Source organism: Delphinus delphis, chromosome 6 (genome assembly GCF_949987515.2).
Source record: "Delphinus delphis chromosome 6, mDelDel1.2, whole genome shotgun sequence".
NCBI lineage: Eukaryota > Metazoa > Chordata > Mammalia > Artiodactyla > Delphinidae > Delphinus > Delphinus delphis.
Window position 1 is genome coordinate 41,843,170 of NC_082688.1, and position 21,437 is coordinate 41,864,606.

Consider the following 21,437-nt stretch of genomic DNA (forward strand, 5'->3'; position numbering starts at 1 on the left):
GTGCCAAATACGGTTTCTGGTGCTTTACACAAATTACCCAGTGCAAGAGCCCATGTTCTTAACGTCTACATTACATACTCTTTATCCACATGCATTCGCATTTAACTGCTCACCTCCTCTTCGGGGCCACATTTCCATAGCAAAGAACTTCCTGAAAACCCAAGTGCACACAGAGACAACTAGTGAGCGTCCAACTGCTAACATAGAGGAGAGAGGGAGCAAAGCCTGCTACTGACCCTGGTAACAAGGTCCCAGAGGAACACCATGAGCCGGATGACCTTTTCTGGGCAGGCGGCCCAGGGGGTGAATAGAAGTTCCCAGAAAGAGGCTTATTCGGAAGAGGATGCAAGTTCGGGGTCAAGACTGTTCATAAGTGAATGAGGAGTTTTGCATGGGACGGTGATGAGATTCCTCAGGAGATGACCTGCCTGCCACATTGGCTTCGACAGGCTGCCTTCTGGGAAACGCCAGGTTGGGTGCTTGCAGTTAAAGGATCTCAACTGCGGGGAGAGAATTCAGGGGATTCTTGGTGTTCCTCCTATGCTTTATTTTGTTTTTAATTTCCTGGATTTCTTCTGGAGGCATCACCATGCTTCCTGTCCTCCCATTTTGTGCCTTCACATCTCCCGAGAAACATACGGAGCCAAAAGCCCATAGAAAATTGGTCTCCCCTCCACAACAGCTGCCACGTGCTCTTACTCACACTCAGATCCTGATCACTCTTATGGAGCCAGGAAAGGTGACTTATTCTTCTGGGTATCCCCAGAGCCTGGAACAAGGCTAGCACAGAGGAGTGTTCAGGCGCCACTGGATGGATGGATGGATGGACGGACGGACGGACGGATAGATGGATGGATGGATGGGTAGACGGATGAATGGGTGGGTGGATGGATGGGTAGATGGATGGGTGGGTGGATGGGTAGATAGACGAATGGATAAATGAGCTAGTGAATTAAACATGTCTTCAGACCAGACTTTCTTTCCAATCCCAGCACGAGCCGTGCCCTTCAGGTAGCCCACTCTCTGTTCTCCAAACACTCTACTTTCTTCCCTCAGTGCTTTGCAGAGGCCATTCCCTGCCTTCCTAAAAATTCCTAAAAGTACTTCCGCCTTCCTCTCTGCCTAATTCTTACTCCTGTCCAAGGCTCAAGCTCGTGTAAAAGCCCTCCCTTCGCCTCCAGCCAAAGCAGTATCTCCCTGCCCCCAGCTCAAGGCTCCTTATTTAGCCCTTGGCCATGAACTCCTTGGACCGTCTACTGCTGATCACGCACGTTACAATGGCTCCAGTCAGCGCTAGTGGAGTACCCTGGCCTCCTCTCTCACACGTCAGGCTCTAAAGTGGAAGATTCCCAAGGGCCAAGCCACAGAACCACAGAGCAGGCAGAAGTGCACAGTGTGTACCCCTTCCCCCAGATGGCATGTGGAAGAGGACCCCAAAGGTCAAGTCGTTCAGCCAAGCCAGACTCCCTGAGGGCTTGTGGCTGGGGTGTCATCACACGCCAAGAACTCACAGGAGCAGGCAGGCATTTAAGGGCAGAGGGGACAGCAGCAGTTAGGCCTGTCCCAAAAGTACAACCCCACCCACGGATGCTTATGGAGATGTGTTAGCAAATCTTGGGTAAAACGTACAATTCTAAGGCAGGATTGAGGCACCAGTTTTTTGTCCTACGAGGCCCACTAAATTCTTCAAAGAGTGAAAATTCCTTTGTTATGGTCAGCCAGATATTTTTTCTTACAACACACTGAACTCCAAAGAGTAAAGGCCGCTAAGAAGGGGGTCCTGGCTCGGCAAATGAGTGTAAGTGTTTACGCATGTAAGTGTATAAACACACGTGCATACAGAGCATAAAGTCTGGTCCTCCCACAGCGTCCCCACCTTGAAGGAGGGGAAAAACAAATGAAAACATCATCTCTCAAGCTCCTTGTGTGCCAGGCACTGTACTAGGTACTTTATATCTGGCATTCTGGTGACAGGTCTGTTGTAGGGGGTTGAACGGTGGCTTCTGCAAAGGTTTACCCACGTGTTCACCTCCAGAACCTGCGAATGTGACCTAGAAAAAGGGTCTCTGCTGATGCAATTAAGCTAAGATCTCTAGATGAGACCAATCATCCTGGATTATCTGGGTGGGCCCTAAATCCAACGTAAGAGACAGAAGACAAGACACACAAGAAAGGAGGAGGCCATGTGAAGGCCTCTCAGAGGCAGAGACTGGGGTGAGGCAGCCACAAGCCAAGGAATGCCTGAAGCCACTGGAAGCTGGAAGAGGCAAGGAATGGATTCTTCCCTGGAGTCTCTGAAGGGAGCAAAGCCTTGCTGACAGCTTGCCTTTGAACTCCTGCGCTCCAGAACACTGAAAATAAATTTCTCTTGTTTTAAGCCACCAAGCTAGTGGTACTTTGCTCTGGCAGCCCTAGGAGATCAATACAAGGCCCATACGCGCTCTGGTGTGTTGGTCCAGCGGTCAACACATGCTCATGAATCAATTCGTCACAGAAACATTTAACTAGGAGTCAACTCATACCACAGCCAATTCCATTCACCAACTGCAGGCCTGGGATGGGAGTGTTTGTCCTGTAATAAGCGAAAGAGTAAACTTTCCTAAAAAGGTAAATAACCCAGGGGAGAGGCCAGGAGTGGGTGTTTATACCAAGGGTCTCCAGGGAGTCCTGAGGTAAAGCTGAGAGCTTCCAGCAAGTACGTGTTTTGTCCCCAGGGGACATACAGAGGAGGTGAGGCTGGGGAGAGGGGTCTGCCCCGGGGTCTGTGGTGTGAGAAACGTTACCACCCATTGGGAGACAGGTCCCAAAGCCCGGGATTCCTGGGCATGGGATGCAGGAGGGAAGACTTAGCTAACTCATGCTCCTGAGGAGTACGGTGTCTCAGCGAAAGGTGGCTGCACCCATGTTCCAAAAGGACATGGCATATACCCATTTTTAAATTCACAAGAGGCAAAATGTGAGATAAAACCCCATCAACTTACACATAGAATCCTTGAGAATTATCAACAATCTCATAAATCATTTGCGATTTGATGGAGCTAAGCTTCTCCATGGCTGCTGCACCGCCGTTGTTCTTAATCCACTCCAGGACCAAGCCCATGACATAGATGCTAAAATAAAGAGTAAAAAATACATATATCCACGTGGAGAATGGACTTGAGGATACGGGGAGGGGGAAGGGTAAGCTGGGACAAAGTGAGAGAGTGGCATGGACATATATACACTACCAAATGTAAGATAGATAGCTAGTGGGAAGCAGACGCATAGCACAGGGAGATCAGCTCGGTGCTTTGTGACCACCTATAGCGGTGGGTTAGGGAGGGAGGGAGGGAGGGAGATGCAAGAGGGAAGAGATATGGGAACATATGTATATGTATAACTGATTAACTTTGTTATAAAGCAGAAACTAACACACCATTGTAAAGCAATTATACTCCAATAAAGATCTTAAAATATAAATAAATAAATAAATAATTTTTTAAAAAGTACATATATCCATTGAGTTCAGCTTTGCACAAGTGGAAAGACACCCAAGCAAACAGTCTGAAGTCGTACTAAAACAGACTTAAAGACACCATTAGACAGAGACAAGATGAAAGTGGGCCATGTGTACACCAAGGACAGGAGTGTGTCACGGAGCAAAAATGAAGATCAACCCAACTCTAGGCCCCTGGGGGCCATTCAGAAAAGAGGGTTAATTAGACTCTTCACTAGAGGTCACATCGGTGCCCACCAGTCCAGCCCAAGCCCGAACGCAAACTCTTCATGACACCTGGAACACAGCTCCCTGTCTCCACCCCTGCTGACATTTTATCCCTGCCACAAGCATCCTCAGACACCTAGCTCCCCACCCCCACCAGTTAACTCTTCACTTTCTGAACGCCCAGAGCCCGCTGCCCACACTTCCCCTAGTTTTTACCACTGGCTCTTTATTCTCTACTCCTGGGCGCCCGTGTCTTGGACCCTGCAGTTCTGGAAGGCTCATCTGAGACACAGGAGTGCAGACGGGGTGGGATGCGGTTCCAGGAGGACCCGCCGCACCTCGGCCCTGCATAGAGCTTGGGTGCATCGCTTACCGAGCCAGAATATCAACTCTGTCCCTTAGAGACCTCAGTGCTCTTGGGAGGACTGCAGGAAATGGGTTGGGTGAAGGGCTTAGTGCAGGGCTGGCACATGGCAGGTGTAATTAGTAGTATCTTTACTAGTTTAAGTGCTCAAAACTAAGCCCAAAACACAAGACGTTGAAGAGCAGCGGATGGTTTTCCCAGTGATCTTCTGAAAGCCCCTCTGCTTAAAAAGGTGCTGAGGGGACTTCCCTGGCGGTCCAATGGTTAAGACTCCTCACTTCCACTGCAAGGGGCACAGGTTCGATCCCTGGTCAGTGAACGATGATCCCACATGCCACGCGGCACAGCCAAAAAATTAAAAAATAATAAAAAATAAAAAGGTGCTGAGGGCTCTCTGTGCACCTCACTGAAAGCCCACGGGACAGGAGCAGAGGTCTCCTGGGGAAAAGAGACCATCCTCCTCGAACTGGGAGCGTGGAAAAGGTCTGTGCTCAGCAATGGCCTCTGTATGAGTGGGACAAAGGCCCCCCATAAGAATCTGTGCAAACTTAGTTGCTGAGCATCAATGTCCCGCAGAGATCTGGGGTGGGGACCCCCAGACACAGCTGCCTCCTCGCTTACTTACTAACACCATGACAGGGTGGGGAGGGGAAAACGCTCGAACACCAGAAGCTTGTCCCAGGGAAGCCCAAGATACCTGACTGGCTCGTTCACTGCCTCCAGGCGCGTGGAGAATCCCGGTGTTTCTACCCCAGAAGGTAGCAGAGCCCACGCTGGGCTGCCCAGCGGGCACTGGGCAGGGAACAGCCAGCACCCAGAACCATGCGGTAGCCCCGGTGGAAGCTTCCCCAGCCTGGCTCCCCAGACAGCCCTGGGAGGAATGAGAAATGGTAGCTAGGGGCAGCGGCGAGGGAGCTCAAAGCAGAAAATAGCCTCTGAATAATTTCCAGCCTCGGCTGGAGCTCTCTGTATAAGGGCTGAGAAATCAGAGGAGCAAAGGAGAAAGAAGAAAGAGAGGGGAAGGACTGTTCAGCGGTCCAGGACTCTCCCTTATATTGATCAAAAAAATCCGAGGCCAGAACTACCATTATCCCGCTTTACAGATGAGGAAACAGGCAGGCTCAGACAGCTTAACTTGGCTAAAGTCATCTAATAAGTGGCTGAGAAAGCCAGGATTCCAACCCCAGATGGTCCGACTCCAAAGCCCCAGCTCTTTCCACAGTAACAAAGGCCTCTGGGTTACTAGGGGCTCCAGGACCCTCACCCACTCTCTCACCTGCCAGCGGGGCAGCCAGGCTGGCACCAAGCCAGACACAGCTGCCAAGAGCAGCCGCTCCAGGGGCATCACAGCACACGTGCGCGTGTGTGCACGTGTAGGCATGTGTTCCAGATACAGTGCTGCCCTCCCACTTCTCTGTTCCGTAAGGTGCTCTCGAATTTCCATCTAACCCCAAACTGCTCACTCCCCCACAAACCACAGCCGCACACCCTGCCACGTGATCCAATCACAGCGAGCCACCTGCGGGTGGCTGCCGGTTCAACAGCACTTTCTGGAAGCCGAGCTTCACTTCTACCTGCAGCTCTGTTACCCCAGGGTTCCCAAGCTGCTGCTATTTGATTCATCAAATCAAGGCTGCAGCAAAGGCTCAGGCCAGGTCCACAGTCCCAGGCAGACCTCAGCACCAACACACTTCCCTCTTGCTGTGTGACTCACCCCTATGCCCAGACTCACTGCCCACGCTCTCTGACTAATCTTTTGTGTGTGTGTGTGTGTGTGGTACGCGGGCCTCTCACTGTTGTGGCCTCTCCCGTTGCAGAGCACAGGCTTCGCACGCGCAGGCTCAGCGGCCATGGCTCACGGGCCCAGCCGCTCCGCGGCATGTGGGGTCTTCCCGGACCGGGGCACGAACCCGTGTCCCCTGCATCGGCAGGCGGACTCTCAACCACTGCGCCACCAGGGAAGTTCCCCGTTGTTTCTTTATATGGTTACCATACTAACTTTGTTTCCTTAGTCAGCTTAATTCTGCCCCATCCTAAAGAACTTTACCTTGATCTGTCCTGATTTCCCCTTCCTGGAAAATTTCCCTTCACGCCTTCATTCTTTCTCTTAGCCCACTGGAATCTGATTCCAACCTCAATAATTCATTGTTATCTTCAAGGTTACTAATGAACTGCTTGCCAGATATAGAGACCCTTTCTCAATCCTCATCTTTTTTTTTTTTTTTTTTTTTTGCGGTACGCGGGCCTCTCACTGTTGTGGCCTCTCCCGTTGCGGAGCACAGGCTCCGGACGCACAGGCTCAGCGGCCGTGGCTCACGGGCCCAGCCGCTCCACGGCATGTGGGATCTTCCCCGACTGGGGCACGAACTCGCGTCCCCTGCATCGGCAGGCGGACTCTCAACTACTGCGCCACCAGGGAAGCCCTCTGGCTGATCTTAATGAGATCCGAGCAGGCACAGTCAGCAGATAGCCCACCCATTTTACACGCTGCCCAGAACCAGCACCTTTAGCCTTGGTCTACAAAGCCTCAGCGTGAGGTACGGGGCTCAGAGGAAGCAGGCTCTCCCGGAGACCAGATGCCCCTGGAGCGAAAGGATGTCCGGCCTTGTGAGTCGACTGGAGCTGCCGATGCATTATTAACTCACGCTTCTACCCCCATACAATCCGAAAGCTTCAAAACACAGGGGCCCTAAAATGCTTATGCAGCTTTGAAACTTGGTCCCCACTAACCAGGGTTAACTTTTAACTGAGTACGGCTTCACTTCTAAAATGTCCCCTGCCCCACACAGTGCAGGTACACTGTCTCAGCCTGCGCATTAAATGACTACATGAATCACAGCAGATCCATTCTCTGGAATATCACTCAGCAATTCAAAGGGGGAAAAAAGGCAGGCGTCTGAGCTGACATGGCAGTGTTCACAGAACGTTGCTGGATAGAAAAAAGAATTCACAGAACAGCCTATATGGTAAAGTTCCATCTTTATAATTAAACATACGGCTCTGTTTGCATATGCCCTACACAGCAAGCAGTTAACAATGGTTACCCCGCAGGCTCTGCTCGCCTCAGGAATCTTTGCCAAGACCATGTGTTAATTTTTTAAGGCAACAAGAAATACTCTGTGGGCACTAGGGATTAGAAAAGCACACCAGAAAGTTCCCCGGGAAACTCTCCCTGGCTGTTCTGAAGTACTAGGCCCCCTTGGCAGCCCACACTCCTATGCTGATAAGTAAGGCGGCCTGGGTCACTAGGGTCATTTTGCTTCTTATTAGTTACTTTACCTCACACTACAGCTAGTTAGTCGTGGTAAGTAAAAATGTCTTGTGGGCTTAGAAGGGAAGTTTAGGCATCCGTTTGCTTGTCCATGAACTGGGCTTAGTGCCCAGGAACGCCCACGCCGTCCTTTATTCCACCCCAATTCACTGCTCAGGGCTACAGGCAACTACAGGAAGGCTCAGTTCAAACCGCCCGGGGCCTGTGGTCACTTGGCTCCGAGTTTAAAAGAAAAAAAAGAGCTTCTTTTCAAACTTGGGACATTTTCAAGGGCTTCCATGTAATACAAAGTTGCAGTGTTCTGGGCGCCTTATCCTCTTACATCCAGGGCCGGGGGAGGGTGCTCTGCACAAAGCTTCCTCTCTCCATTCACTGCTTGTTCTCACTGCATGAACTACAATGTTCTAATCTTGAAAGCTGAAGTACCCCAAATGAAATCCAAGTTTTTCAAGTCATAGATTTAGGGTAACTACTCAATTATACAGACTTACTTTTCTCCTTTTCTCTTCTTTCGGGGTAAAAGAAAGCAAGACACCAAGGGGTGTCTTGGGTCAGAATACCTTTAACCCAATCTCTTTGGTCCTCCACGTTTATATGATTCTGATCAAATACTGTTAGCGATCCTGCCCTGAGATGGTCTCAGTGTTCACTCTTCTGATCTGTCTGGAGAGGAAACTTCGCCCCTTTTCCACCCTTGTTTCTGGGTGTCTGGCTGAGCCCACTCTTCGGGCAGGAAGGCTCTGGGCGGGGAGTATCTGCCCTCCCCCAGCCTGTGCCCCAACCCCAGGTGCCCAGGTTGGCCAGCTGACCCGACCGGTCAGGGCCTGGGGTGGAGGCCTGCACAGGGGCTGGTAGGGGAATGACTCTCTCTGAGTCACTCACAGGAGGACTTTCTCTCAGTGCCCACCAGGTCTGACTCCAGACCTTTTTATCTCCCACTAGACAGACTGACCTGCTTTCTCACTGTTTCTGCTGATTTTTCACTCTAATATTACCCGACTGCATCTTAACACATATCCATTGGAGTTTTTAAAAATGTGCTTCCCGGTCACTCATGGAGAAGGTGCCAGAGGGCGTGACAGCTCCCCCTGCTCTGATCAGAACTGCCAACCCCATTTCAGGCCCCATTTCAGGGCCAGGGCTCTCCTTGCCTTCTCCCACCATCGCACTCGCGGAGCTGTGGTGGCCTCTGCCCCACCCCCGGAAAGACTCACCTGCCTGCAAGCCAGGCCCTGGCTGCACGTTCCAACAGGTAAGGACAGACACCTCCCGCCACCTCCTGCCACCTCACAGCCTGGAGCCGAAGCTCCTTCTCCAGGGGCCCTGCACTCAGGCTCCCCAACTGTCCTGCACCGCTCAGCACGGCACTGCTCCTTTCCCAGTTGGCCGGTGGTCACCGGTTTTTCCACTGCCAGAAACCCCAGAGATAAGACGGGCAGGTGAGAGAGGTTCAGCCCTGCCCCCCAATCCCTACCAGGCACTTCAGAAGCACTTTCAACCGGGGTGAAACAGAGTGGGATTGACAGGTGACCAGGAGAGCAAGCACTGAAGCCCTCCGTGCCCCGAGGAAAGCAGGGGACACAAAGTGAGAAGCTGCTCCGGCCCATGCGAGCCGCACAGAAAACCAGCAAAAATTTCCATCAGAATTCTAACTTTGGAAAAAGCTCCTTTCCTCCCCTGGTAAATTATGTGGAAGAAATTTCCTGCAGGCAGCGCCTCAGAGGGAGACCTCTCACAGAGCCCCAACCCCACAGAGCCGCGGCCTGTACCAGCCCGAGCCCCTCTTCGTACGCTCTTTTAGAGAACTTCTACCATCCCTGGAAAACCCGGGAGACTCAGAGAGCTGGACTCCCAGGAGCCAACTGCTCTCCAGAGATGGGATCTTTCCAACGCAAACCCACACTGAGAGTTTTGCTTGAGAAGAGCACAAAGATACAGGGTGTGCATACCTGGGCTCTCAAGCCAGACTGCCTGGGTTCAAACCCCGGCTATGCCACTTCTTCAAGTATGGCTTTGGCTTCCTCACTTGCAGAATGGGAATAATAATAACAGTACCCACCTCCTAGGGTGCTTGGGAGATAAAGAGGGTCATACACATCACTATTTTACATCATAGCTGCCCTGGAAAGATAAGATAATCTATAGACTCTGGCTCTTTTATCCCCGCTGCTAAGGCTGGGGATAAAACAGAAACCACAATAATAATACAGCAGCTAACATTTATAAGTCACTGAGAGCCAGGCACTCACCAAGCACATTTTATACATATGTATTAATCATTCAATCCTCACAGCAACCAATTACTCCTGGAGACACCTGCTGCACAGATAGGTTAAGCAACTTGCCCAAGGTCACACAGCTTGTTAGTAGTAAAATCTCTCAGGCAATTGCTAAATCCTAGGTGTCACAAAGATTTTCACAAACTACCTGAGTCTGGGAGTTAAAAGACTGTACGGTGGGGTAGCCTTACTCTCCCCAAAAGTGCTGTAATGCAGCCTCTCATTCGGATAAGGGGAAGCCAGGCTAACAGGACCCCTGCAGACTGGGTGAAAAACCAGAGAGGTGTTTGTTCCAGCCAGTGTGTTAGATGCCAGGCAGCCAGCTTCAAGCAGACCCAGTAAGGAAAGAAAAAGACCAGTAGCCCGGCCTCTGAAAGTCCTTCTCCAAAGCCGCACTGGTTGTTTGAGAAGCAAGCATGACACTTCATGTGCAGAAAGCTTTCGGGTTAATGGTGAACCACCAAGGCTACCAAGATCAAACAAAAACATGCCAAAAGAAAGGCAAGGAAAGCTGATCAAACAGTGCACAGAGAGGGGACAAGGGAGAGGTGAACTGGGCAGAGAATCTTCTTTTGTTTGTTTTTTTTTGCGGTACGCAGGCCTCTCACTGTCGTGGCCTCTCCCGTTGCGGAGCACAGGCTCCGGACGCGCAGGCTCAGCGGCCATGGCTCACGGGCCCAGCCCCTCCACGGCATGTGGGATCTTCCCGGACCGGGGCACGAACCCGTGTCCCCTGCATCGGCAGGCGGACTCTCAACCGCTGCGCCACCAGGGAAGACCTGGGCAGAGAATCGTAATAGGATATCTGGGCTAATAGATCACTGATTCGTGGCATCATGCCCTACTTTAAAAAGTCAACTAGTATTGATGGGAAATACTGAGACCTCCTCACTGGTCCCCAAGCCATACCCTGGAGTTACCTGAAGCAGGGAGGTGTGTTATACAGGGAGTTATTTCCGGCCTGCACTTTGTAATCCAGGACCGAGGGGCACTCTCTGAGGGCGAACCCCAGCAGGTCATCTCGGACGATCACCACCGTGACCCCTGCAGAGCCAACGTTCTTCTGGGCACCAGCAAAAATTGCACCAAACTGCAAAAGAGAAAGCTTGCTGTTCTAGATGCACTGGGTCATTTTTCATAAATGTAGTCAAACTTCCCAATCTCCTTCCAAAGTACAATTTTTATGAGGAAGTGACTCTATTTTAATCCCGTTCGGAGTGCATTCCCTTCTCTAAAGGAATCTCTATCCGGGACAGCAAATCGATACTCAAGAGTTCAGAGCCTGCAGATTACAAATCTATCTGATCCTTCTCTCCAGGGAGGGGCCAGCCCAAACTCATCACTGTGGAGGCCTTGTATCTATTCGTATTCACTCTAGTATACCTCTTTTCTACGTCCAAGCCCATCTTTAAAATAAGACTGCTGTCCTTGGTAACCTAAAGAAATCCATTTTTTTATCCATTTATATTTGTGTAAAGGGATAATCAGAAGACACTGAGAAATAATGGGACAAGCTGCCTGAGACAGAAGAAATTTTAGAAAAAAAGAGATGTTTAAAGATACTTCGGGAAATTTTTTCATGTAAGATGTAGAACCCTCTTCCATGTCTCCCCATGAAACCTGTAGGAAAATTCAGTGGCATCCCAAGTGGGAGGAGGGGGGACAGTGTGGCTCGACAGGGAGTATTTTATAGTTGACATTGTTTAGAATTGCCAGTGCATGGTGAGTGAAAGTAAAAAGCAGTATATAAACAAAATGTGTACATCCATACAACAGAATATTACTCAGCCTTAAAAAGAAATGAAGTTCTGACATGCTACCACATGGGCAAACCCTGAGGACATTATGCTAAGTGAAAAAAGCCAGACAGAAAAGGACAAATATTGCATGATTCCACTTACGTGAGGTTATCTAGAACAGTTGAATTCACAGAGACCAATAAAAAAAGTAGGATGGTGGTTGCCAGGGGCTGGGGGGAGGAAGGACCGCGGTTATTGTTTAATGGGGACAGAGTTTCACTTTGGGAAGAAAAGGTTCTGCAGACGGATGGTGCTGACGGCTGCACAACAGTGTGTGTGTACTTCATGCCACTGAACTGTACGCTTAAAACTGGTTAAAATGGTCAAGTTATGGTAAGTGTATTTTACCACAACTTTTTAAAAGGCAGGCTACTTCTTAGTTTGTTTTAAATTCCTTACAGCTATCATACCCCCCACGGCATGCACCTGGGGAGCTGCTCAGAAATCTACATGTCACGTCCATGCTCTTGGAGCTGAGCTGGGTACAAAGCAAGGTGGGGCTCATTCATAGCCCCCCAAGCTTTCCTTGATGACAGCAAGTAACTCCCAAGATGTTGACAAAAGAATTTTCTAAGCGCCACTCTCAGAGGCAGATGAATTCCCCAAGGACTCAAGTGTGACCCCTGGGAGACGACGATTAACACAGGGCTGGGTATGTCAGGACGTAAACATTCTGACAACCCACACTGTCAGCCTTTCCCCATTCTGGTATATATTAAAATGTCCTTAGAGAAACCGAGAGGCTGGTTCCCCCCGACCCGTCCCCCGCTGGCGCAGGCCTCTTTTACACTCTACCTTGGAAACATCCACAGGCTTGGACAGGAAGTTTGAGGACATGTCGCAGACCAACACTGCTCCCTTCACATCAGGGATAAAGTCAAACTCCACTCCATGCACGGTCTCATTGGCGCAGTAATACACATAGGAGGCGTCCGGGCTGAGGTTCCAGGTGCTCGGATCTGGAATTTCTATCACAGGAGACAAGTTGGGGACTCCACACGTTTCCTCCCCTCTTTCCTTAGGGAGATAGGAGGCAACCAGGAATGACGCCCCTCCCCTAGCAGGGGAAGACAGATCCCAGAGCATTCACAAGTGAAAGCACCCTATCCACCTTACATTACAATCACCACCAACATCCTAAAGGGATGACCCATCCCACCCCTTTGACTGTTACTGGGGGCAAATAATCTTCAAGAATGGCGTGGTGAGTATTTGGGTTTTTCCCTTGTTGCCCAGTATCCATCCATCCTATGTCCACTGACAGTTTCCTGTGTGCGTCAGCCTCCGCGACTCTCAGCCCATGTAGTTCCAGTAGAACCGGTTCCACCCACAGCCCCGAAGGTACAATGCAACTCAGGCAAGGCCGCTTGACTGATACAGAATGGGACACAGGAGACGTGAGACTGTTACTGGGAATGCATGAGCGAAGGCATTGAAACGTGAGACAATACAAGGTCAGGAGCAGCTGCAGCCATCTTCTAAAAAGGAGGCGGCAGCTTTCCTGACTGTGGAGGAGACACGGAAAGACACCAGAACCGGGAGACACTGTAGGCGGCCCTTGATCAAGCCATACCTAAAGCCAAACCAGCCCCAGGGCTTTGCAGCTAAGTCAGCAGCCTAGGCATACTCTTTCTGCAGCAGCCCAGGCATACTCTTTCTGCAGCAGCCCGTTAGTAATCTTAACAGGAACAGGCAGCCAATCTAAATGGTATCAGACTAACTACTCCTGCTAGCTGAGGAGGGACCACCTGCCAGCCAGCATTTCACTGTCCAGCTCAGCTCCCAGCACTTACTTGTGTAACTCCCAAGTTTGGGGTGGACAATATTCACAGTCCCAAACTTCTTGGCTTCTTCCGCGGCCTTAGCTGACCAGGATCCCGTCACCACATAGTCGGCACACCTTCCTGCTTTCAGGCCAATCAGGTTTAAGGGGACAGCACTGAACTGGCCACACCCACCTCCTTGTACAAAAATCACCTTGTAGTTGTCTGGAATGGCTCTGGGCAGAAGCAGAGGTGACAGTAAACACGGTCAAAAATTGAGAATGAGTGATGCTCTTCCAGCACTTTACCCTGGGGTGGGTACACTACAAGAACGATGGTCAAGCCCCATCTCTGCCTTCCCCAACCCAGTCATTTATCTACTCAATTCCTTGCACAGATATTTACTGGGCTCTGTGGTGGAAGCCTATGGTTACTTTTTGGACAGAGCTACTAAAGGAACCCTGCTGTTCCTTTAGGGAAGCATCGGCTGCCACTCTCGGTCCACCTGGTTCAAGGGTGGCCAATCCCAGCTCCAGGGGATGAGCACGTGACCCAAGCTGGCCAGTGTGGTTTGGTTCTGAGACCTAGATCCAAACTTCTAGAAAAGAGGGGCTGTTTCTATTGAGGGAAATAAAGAACTTGTAGGAGCTAAACCTGCAACCACTGGTGGCCATCTGGTGAAGCCAACATAAAAAAGCAGAGCCAGGAGATGGAGAAAAAGACCCTCCTGACATCATGTGAGCTCCTAAATCACTCCTGCACTTTTCTGTTATATGAGATAATACATTCCTTTCTTTTTTTTTTTTTTTTTTCCATAAGCCAAGAGCTGGGCTTCTGTCACTTGCAACCAAAAGTCCTAAAAGTATATATGTCCTGGTCCATGCTATGAACCAGGTGGACACTGGAGAAGGATCTTTGATAATCCTTTAGACCTAAGCATCTATCACCTACCCAATATATATCAAGATTAACAGCAAAAATATTTGATTGCAACATGGAAAATTAAAATGGTGATTGGCATGGCTACAGGCAGTAGGGTAAGGCCAGCTCAGGCCAGGGAAACTGGACCCAAGCCTTTGAGCAATGTCAGAGCTTGGGAACAGGTTACACAGAAGGCAGACGGCCAAGGGACAGAGCTCCAGCACAGAGGTGTAAGGAAAACACCAAAGGGCAGGGCAATGTGAGAGGGTCTTGGTCTCGCCAACACGAGGGATGGCGTGCATATATCTGGTTTTGAACCGTGCCTGCCTATATCCAGGGCTCAGGAGGCTAGCAAAGCATGCAGACAGGTCTTAGGAGACTCTAACCATGTCAGCAGCTGGGAGGATGGCAGCCCAAGGCAGCGTTCCTGGTTTATGTTATTCAGATGCAGGGCAGTGAACAAGGCTAAGAACTGGATGGAAGGACACCAGACAGAGGTCTAGGTTCAGGGGTACAAAGAAATCGGCCCATAAATTGAACCGGAAGTTCAAGCTGGAAAGGCTCACAAGCGTGTGGGTCAAATGCCATATCTCTTGGGCCAACATTCCAAGTACCCACCCCATGAAGGATGCAATTGTTCTGTGAACATGACAGGGACCCAGCAGGCAGCCCTGGCATGCTAACCCAAGCAGATGATTACCGGCTCCTAACACGGACATTAGCATGGGTTTCGAGGGCTCCTCACAAAAATGTCACCAAGCCCGCCCCATCTGAAGCATTCTATCCATGCAATTTACAGGGAAAGTTATTAAATAATTAGTATAATTCCAATTTTGTTAATGAAACAATGCAAGGATGGACCCTAAAACGTTAACAGTGATTACCGCTGACTGGTGGGGTTATGGATAATTACGGTTGATTTTGTGAGTTTGTTTTTTCCCTAAACTTTCCACCATGAACATGCACTAGTTTTGTGAGCAGAAAAAAAACCCCACAATGTTTTGTTTTCAAGATGACCGTATTCATATTTCTATGTGAATATATTTATATAATATATAAAACCTCTCCTTTAAGCAGCAATCTATTTAAGAACACAGTTTCCTCTGGGTAAGAAGAGCAGTGCAGATAACTAGGAAAGTTCATTTGAGAAGCAGTTCCCAGAGTTCAGAACCCTTAAAATTGCCCAAAGAGCCCGTTAAAAATGAAGTTTGTACAAAGGCTCTGATTCAACAGGTCTGGATGGGACCCAGCACTTGAATTTTTTAATACTTCCCCCACGAGTTGATTCTGACAGGTTGTATGAGGCAATACTTTAAGAGCCAGTGAACTAAGTTATAGTTAATTATGCTGACAAAGATAACCACTTCTTGGGCTTCCCTGGTGGCGCAGTGGTTGAGAGTCCGCCTGCCGATTCAGGGGACGCGGGTTTGTGCCCCGGTCCGGGAGGATCCCACATGCCGCGGAGCGGCTGGGCCCGTAAGCCATGGCCGCTGAGCCTACGCGTCTGGAGCCTGTGCTCCGCAACGGGAGAGGCCACAACAGTGAGAGGCCCACATACCGCAAAAAAAAAAAAAAAAAAAAGATGACCACTTCTTTGTCATTTAAATCCCTTTTAAGCCAGTTTAACTTCCACAGTGCTAAAAAAATCTTTCCCAGATAAAATGATTTCAGATCTTTGAAAAAAACACATAAAATAAAAATACAAACGCAGGATGAGGAACAAATAAAAAGCATTATGTACTGATCTAGTGAATTTGGGAGAATCTTAACAAGATTATTTGTAAGAATGGAATATTCTGAACACACAGCAGAGTCTAGAAAATAATGCAACAGACACCCACGTATATGGATTACCAAACAAGAGTAACACAATTTTGTCTTTAAAATTTTAAACTTACAATAATTCCCGCACAAGGTTCTCTGTGTTGTTAATAATCTTAGAGAAATCTGATGACCTGTGGCTCATTTCTGTGGAAAGAAAAACAAGAAAAAAAATTCCAGTTCAAAACCAAAGCAACAAAAGTTAACTGTAGCTGTAACTACAAAATTTGCAAATCAAATAACAAAGGGAAATGTCAGTTATTTTCCATTCAAATTGTGGGCCACACTTACTTTAAGGGAAAATCCAAACTGGTTTTCAAACTGCAAACATTTTAACCTTATTGTCACAGCACAATGATTTTTCAAAAGCGGCAATATTCACTGAGTGAGCCATGTACTAATTTATCCTTTGGTCTCTGATCACTCACATCTTTCTCACCAACAGGAATTGTATGCAAATGCTGCCCTTAGGGCATCAGCACAAAATTCCACACTGTGCTCTCACTTCACAGAAATCTAGGTGCGTGTGCCAGACCCACAGGAACAAAATTTAATAGCAATGAGCACACAGCTAAACCTACAGTCTCTTAATAGTCTGTAGCCTTTGGAAATATCAAAAAAGAAAAAGAAAATTAAATTTTAAAAAAAGTAAATTTCAGAACTCAAAGAAACTTCATGAACTTATTAACATGCAAGATCTTCAAAAAAAGGCTTGTGTACTTTTCAACATTAATGAGTTCATGTTTAAGAACAGCAAAAACTGTAAAATGAATGTGAAGCAATTTTATAAATGTTTGGGCACTGTTAATGTAAACGTACAGGATCTTTCGATCTCAGATCCTATGCACAGCAAAAACCAATGATGCGACTGTAAGCTGAGACATAAATCCCTCACCAGCATTTATGTTGCTTTCAAAATTGCTTCGATCAAACATGCTACGGAAGTTATTAAAATTTAAAAATATATCTACAATATCTTTTCCAAAGATTTGAAATAACTCAGGAAGACCCAGTAGAAATTCTAGGCTTGATGATGCATTTTAATTGGTTCCCTTTGAATCCTGGACATTCACAGAATCCAAAAGTAAATCTTACCAAGAACACTAATCCCAACTCCTTTGTAGTCTAATAATTCTTTTTGTATCTCTGACAATACCTAGGAAAAAAACAAAAGAAAATTTCAGATGATTTCAATAGGCTGTGCACAACTCTGGACATACAAACTGCAGTGGGGGAGGGACAGGGGAGAGGATCCACCCACCAGGCCTGTGAAGAAGCTTGTGTCCCTGCCCACAGCCAATCCCCTTCCTCCCCCTATCCCCACAGAGCCCTGATGATGCAACTTACACTCAAGTTGAGAGTGAAATTATGCAACGTGACTGATGCTAAGACAGTTTTTCCAAAGGTATGAAGTTATTTAGAGATAAAAACTCACTTGGACTTAAAAAAAGATCAAGTATAGAAGTTTTCTGATAACAGTTCTTTAACTGTCAACTTCAGACCTTTGGGAAAAGTCTAATTCCCTAGAAAAATGTCCCTTCCACAATTGCATTGGCACTCTGACAGCAAAGGCACAAAAATCATAAAGTTCTGGGGGACAACAAAAAAATCAATTAGGCCCAAGTTAAACTGATAACTCAATTTTCCATCTTTTTGGTCTGCTGGGATGGGTGGGGTGGGCGGGAATTAGGAAGCACCTGCTGTGAATTAAGGTTCGTCAGGGGTACTGATGTACTGCACTCTCCCCTCAACAACAGCCCTGAAGGTGATATTCTCATCCCCAATTTGCAGGTGAAGAATCTCAGCTGTGGCTCCAGAGGTACTTCGCTGTATGCCCCAGTCCAGCCCCTTGACCCATCTTGTAAGATCACTGCAATCCCATAACCACAGTCTGCCTTACAAGGACAACTGGACAGGTGGGACCCATCTTATGGCCAATCTTCCATTGCCAGGAAACGGGTGGGGGGCAAGGCTCATTCCCTACCCCCACCCCCAAACACATAGCTCACTTTCTAGGGAGGTGCCTCATTGTTTTTTTCCCAAAGGCAATTAAATGTAAATTACTACACACTGAAAGAAAAACACCTATTTCATATATGTATCTACGTAGATTTATGTGTATATATACATATATGTATATATATACACACATATATATATGTGTGTATATATATACACACACTTCAGTAAGAAGAATAGAAAGCCCTTATCAGAGATGCATGCTGCATTGTTTACGAGTGAAATGACACGATATCTGTGATTGGCTTTAAAATTATCCAGGGGCAGAAGGGGAGAAAGAGGGTATGGGGCAGGGAGCGCTGAAACAAGATTGGCAAAATGCCCTTAGTTGTTAAATTTTGGGTGGGTGCATGAATTTAGTTATATTATTCCCTCTCTACCTTTGTGTATGAGCAATCTGCCACAAAGTAAAAAGAGAGAAAGAAATGCTCTAAAAATGTACACAAAATAGGTGAGATAAACCCTCTGTAGAAGCATCCTGCCATCAAAGGAGGTTCCCTTAAAAGATACAGGCTAAAGACCTCATAAAACATAATCTAGGGCTTCCCTGGTGGCGCAGTGGTTAAGAATCCACCTGTCAATGCAGGGGACACGGGTTCGAGCCCTGGTCTGGGAAGATCCCACATGCCGCGGAGCAACTAAGCCTGTGCGCCACAACTACTGAGCCTGCGCTCTAGAGCCTGCGAGCCACACGTACAGAGCCTGCATGCCACAACTACTGAAGACCGTGCACCTGGAGCCTGTGCTCCGCAACAAGAGAAGCCACTGCAATGAGAAGTCCACACACCACAACGAAAAGTTCATTATGAAAAGTTCATCATTTTTTAATGAAAAGTTCAATTATGAAAAGTTCATTATTTTTTAATGAACTAGAACAGACCAAAGCAGAATAGGATACAAAATTGTGCATGTTGTAGTCATTAGGCTAAATATTTCATAAGCCTTTTGTTTTAATTATGTGCAGGTACTTGCTCATTTTGTGAAATATATTTTTCATTGTGGTTACAGTCAAAAACAGTTTGCAAAGCTTCTCTAATCCTTATACTTCAATTAAATTAAGAAGACACATAAATAGCAACATCTGCCCCCCCTCCCAGCTTGAAGAGCACACAGGAGGGCATAAATCCTCCCAGGAAAATAAATAATAAATAATTGTACTACTGATAACAACTGCCTTTATAATAAATGCAGAACAAATTACACAGGAAACAAATGTGCAGAAGACTCCAAAACACAGAGAGGGGAAAAAACGGTGAGGGTAGAGGAAACGTTTGCACAGCTCTGGCAGGGAATCTCACCTAAAACAGACCGCAATAACTAAGAAAAAACGAAGCCCTGTACTCTCAGCTCCTACTAGCGCTGCCCCCAGAAAAGCAAAATGTCCTTCCCCTTCTACAATTAAGATTCTCTGCTCTTATCACAACACAGAGAAGTCTCTGTCCCAGGGAGATTCTACTCAGTTCAACAGCAGATAATTGTAAAACACTTGGCTATGCACCATGTTGCTACAACATATCATCAGAGTCATCCTGGTTAGAAAAATAAAAATATAACAGCAGCGGCAGGGGTCAGTGCATCCAAGGCGCAGTAGAGACTTGGCCCCCTTCACAGCTTGGGCGGTGGGAGGGGAGAATGGATGTGGAGGGAGTGGGTTTTGGAGGTTAGGGGAGGAGCCGGAACCCGGCTAGGGGCTGGGAAGGCAGGGAGTAAGTTCCACTTGCACTTGAAAGGTCTGGTAATGGCCCAGGGGAGAATTTAGTCACTCATTTGCTCCAGAACAAAGTGAACCGAACTGGGCTAGCAGCCCAAGGCCTACCAGAATTTGAATATTAGAACGCCTTTAGGGGACACGCCAGTTGGAAAAAAAAAAAAATCTACGCGTGAAACAGAGGGGAGAAAAAAGGCTTTAGGGACGGGTGGGGTATCTGAGAGACAAAGAGGGAAAGCCTGGGCTGGACTGAAGGCTTTTAAATTTCCATTTCTGAAAAGCAATGTTTCCAAGTGCTGGCTAAAGGCAACACTGCTTCCGAGGGGTCGTGCGCGGGCCTCCAGTTTGCAGTTCCCTCCAGTTAACGCAATCCTCATTCACCATTCATTCCCAGTGTCCATTCACGCATCCACTCAACACTGCCTGGTTCGCAGCACTGCGGGGCGAGGCGAACGCAGAGTTGGGAGCTTTTTGTTTTCCGCCGCGCCCGCGGCCCGGCCGGACTGAAGGCACAGCGCCGGAGTTTGCAGGTGCGCAGCGCAGCGAGCCAGCACTCCCGGGCGGGCAGGGTTCTGCATGCGGCGCACCCGTAGCCGGCGCCAGCGACAGATGCACAAGCAAACCTCGCCGAGTTCCTCCCCCAATGTATCCTTCTAGAGGCCCACCCACGATAGATCCTAAACTGGGAGTGCACGCCAGTGCAGAGCGTTCGGGGAAATCTGGGCAGGAAGTGGGGATCCGGGAGCCCCGTGCGGGGATGCACAGCCACCCACGCGCCTGCTCCCGCCCGGACCGCACTGCCGGCGCGCGCTAGAGGGGACTTACCGAGCGCGGCAGTTTGGCGGGCCCGGGCCCGAAGTTGACCACCTGCATCAGGGAGTCCATGGTGCAGAAGCGGGAACTGGGAGTCGACTGGAAAGGACCGATAGCGTGGGCTGCGCAAGTCTGCAGCCGGCGTCGACTCTGTGCTCTCTTCCAGCGCCGAGCCGGCGCCCCCATTGGCCCGCGCTGTCGCTGGCCCTGCACTGATTGGTTCGTGCAACGGGGCTCGCATCCCCATTGGTCGTGCTCCCCAGTCGAGACTCGAGAGCAGTTGCTCCTCCTCGCGTTTACTGTTTCAACCCCTTTTTTGATCAATGCAAGGCGCGCGGGAGATTGCACCATCCAGGCGGCTCGGCTGCGCTCCCGCCGGAGAACCTTGGGCGGCGAGAGGAGGCTACCCCTGCCAACTTGCGTTGGTACTTCTGCACGCTTGATGAGGCGCTTTCCAGTCCTCCAACGCGGACCCTAGCCCCTCTCTCTGGGCTGCACTGGGAGATGGCGGAGTAAATCACCCCTCACCCCCATCCAACCACATCTTCACCAGACCCTAGACTGGGCTCTGCTGCATTTGTTTGAACCAGCGGTCATTAATTCACCAAACTTTCCTAAGCACCCCCATGGGCGCCAGATACTCCAGTGGGGAGGAAGGGCCGCCAAGGATGGAATTGCAGGGTGAACTATGGGCCGGGGGTGGGTGGGTGGGGGATGAGGTTCTCTGCAAAACACCAAGGGACCAAGGGTTAAAGCAGGATTAAGGGATGGAGGTGGCCAAGGACACTGAGTGAAGCCTTGGCCTGGGAAGCCTGGATGCTTCCCAGGCAAGTCCTTTTAAGCTGCTGATTCTCCATTTCCCCTCGGGAAAAGAGCTAGCTGGAACCTGGCAATACCTCTCAGGTTGTGTAGGCGCTGACAAGCTGTGAGTTTAGAAACGTGAGCAGATATTAACAAGAACGCGATACCCCTGAGG

The 21,437-nt window shown here is 48.9% G+C and overlaps 1 protein-coding gene across 2 annotated transcripts in view; it reads right to left on the minus strand.

The window, feature by feature from the left end:
• Positions 1 to 20,612, minus strand: part of LOC132427278 (phosphoserine aminotransferase) — a 29,097-nt gene extending 8,485 nt beyond the window's left edge. The window contains exons 1-7 of one of the 2 annotated variants that reach the window (XM_060014591.1): positions 20,474 to 20,612; positions 17,017 to 17,077; positions 15,999 to 16,068; positions 13,210 to 13,415; positions 12,212 to 12,384; positions 10,538 to 10,707; positions 2,982 to 3,110 (exon numbers count right to left, since the gene is read on the minus strand). In XM_060014591.1, coding sequence (XP_059870574.1) covers positions 2,982 to 3,110; positions 10,538 to 10,707; positions 12,212 to 12,384; positions 13,210 to 13,415; positions 15,999 to 16,068; positions 17,017 to 17,077; positions 20,474 to 20,533 — 869 coding nt within the window. In that variant the 5' untranslated portion in view covers positions 20,534 to 20,612. The remainder of the gene's footprint in view (positions 1 to 2,981; positions 3,111 to 10,537; positions 10,708 to 12,211; positions 12,385 to 13,209; positions 13,416 to 15,998; positions 16,069 to 17,016; positions 17,078 to 20,473) is intronic. The other variant, XM_060014592.1, reaches the window with a different exon arrangement.
• Positions 20,613 to 21,437: the final 825 nt, after the last annotated feature.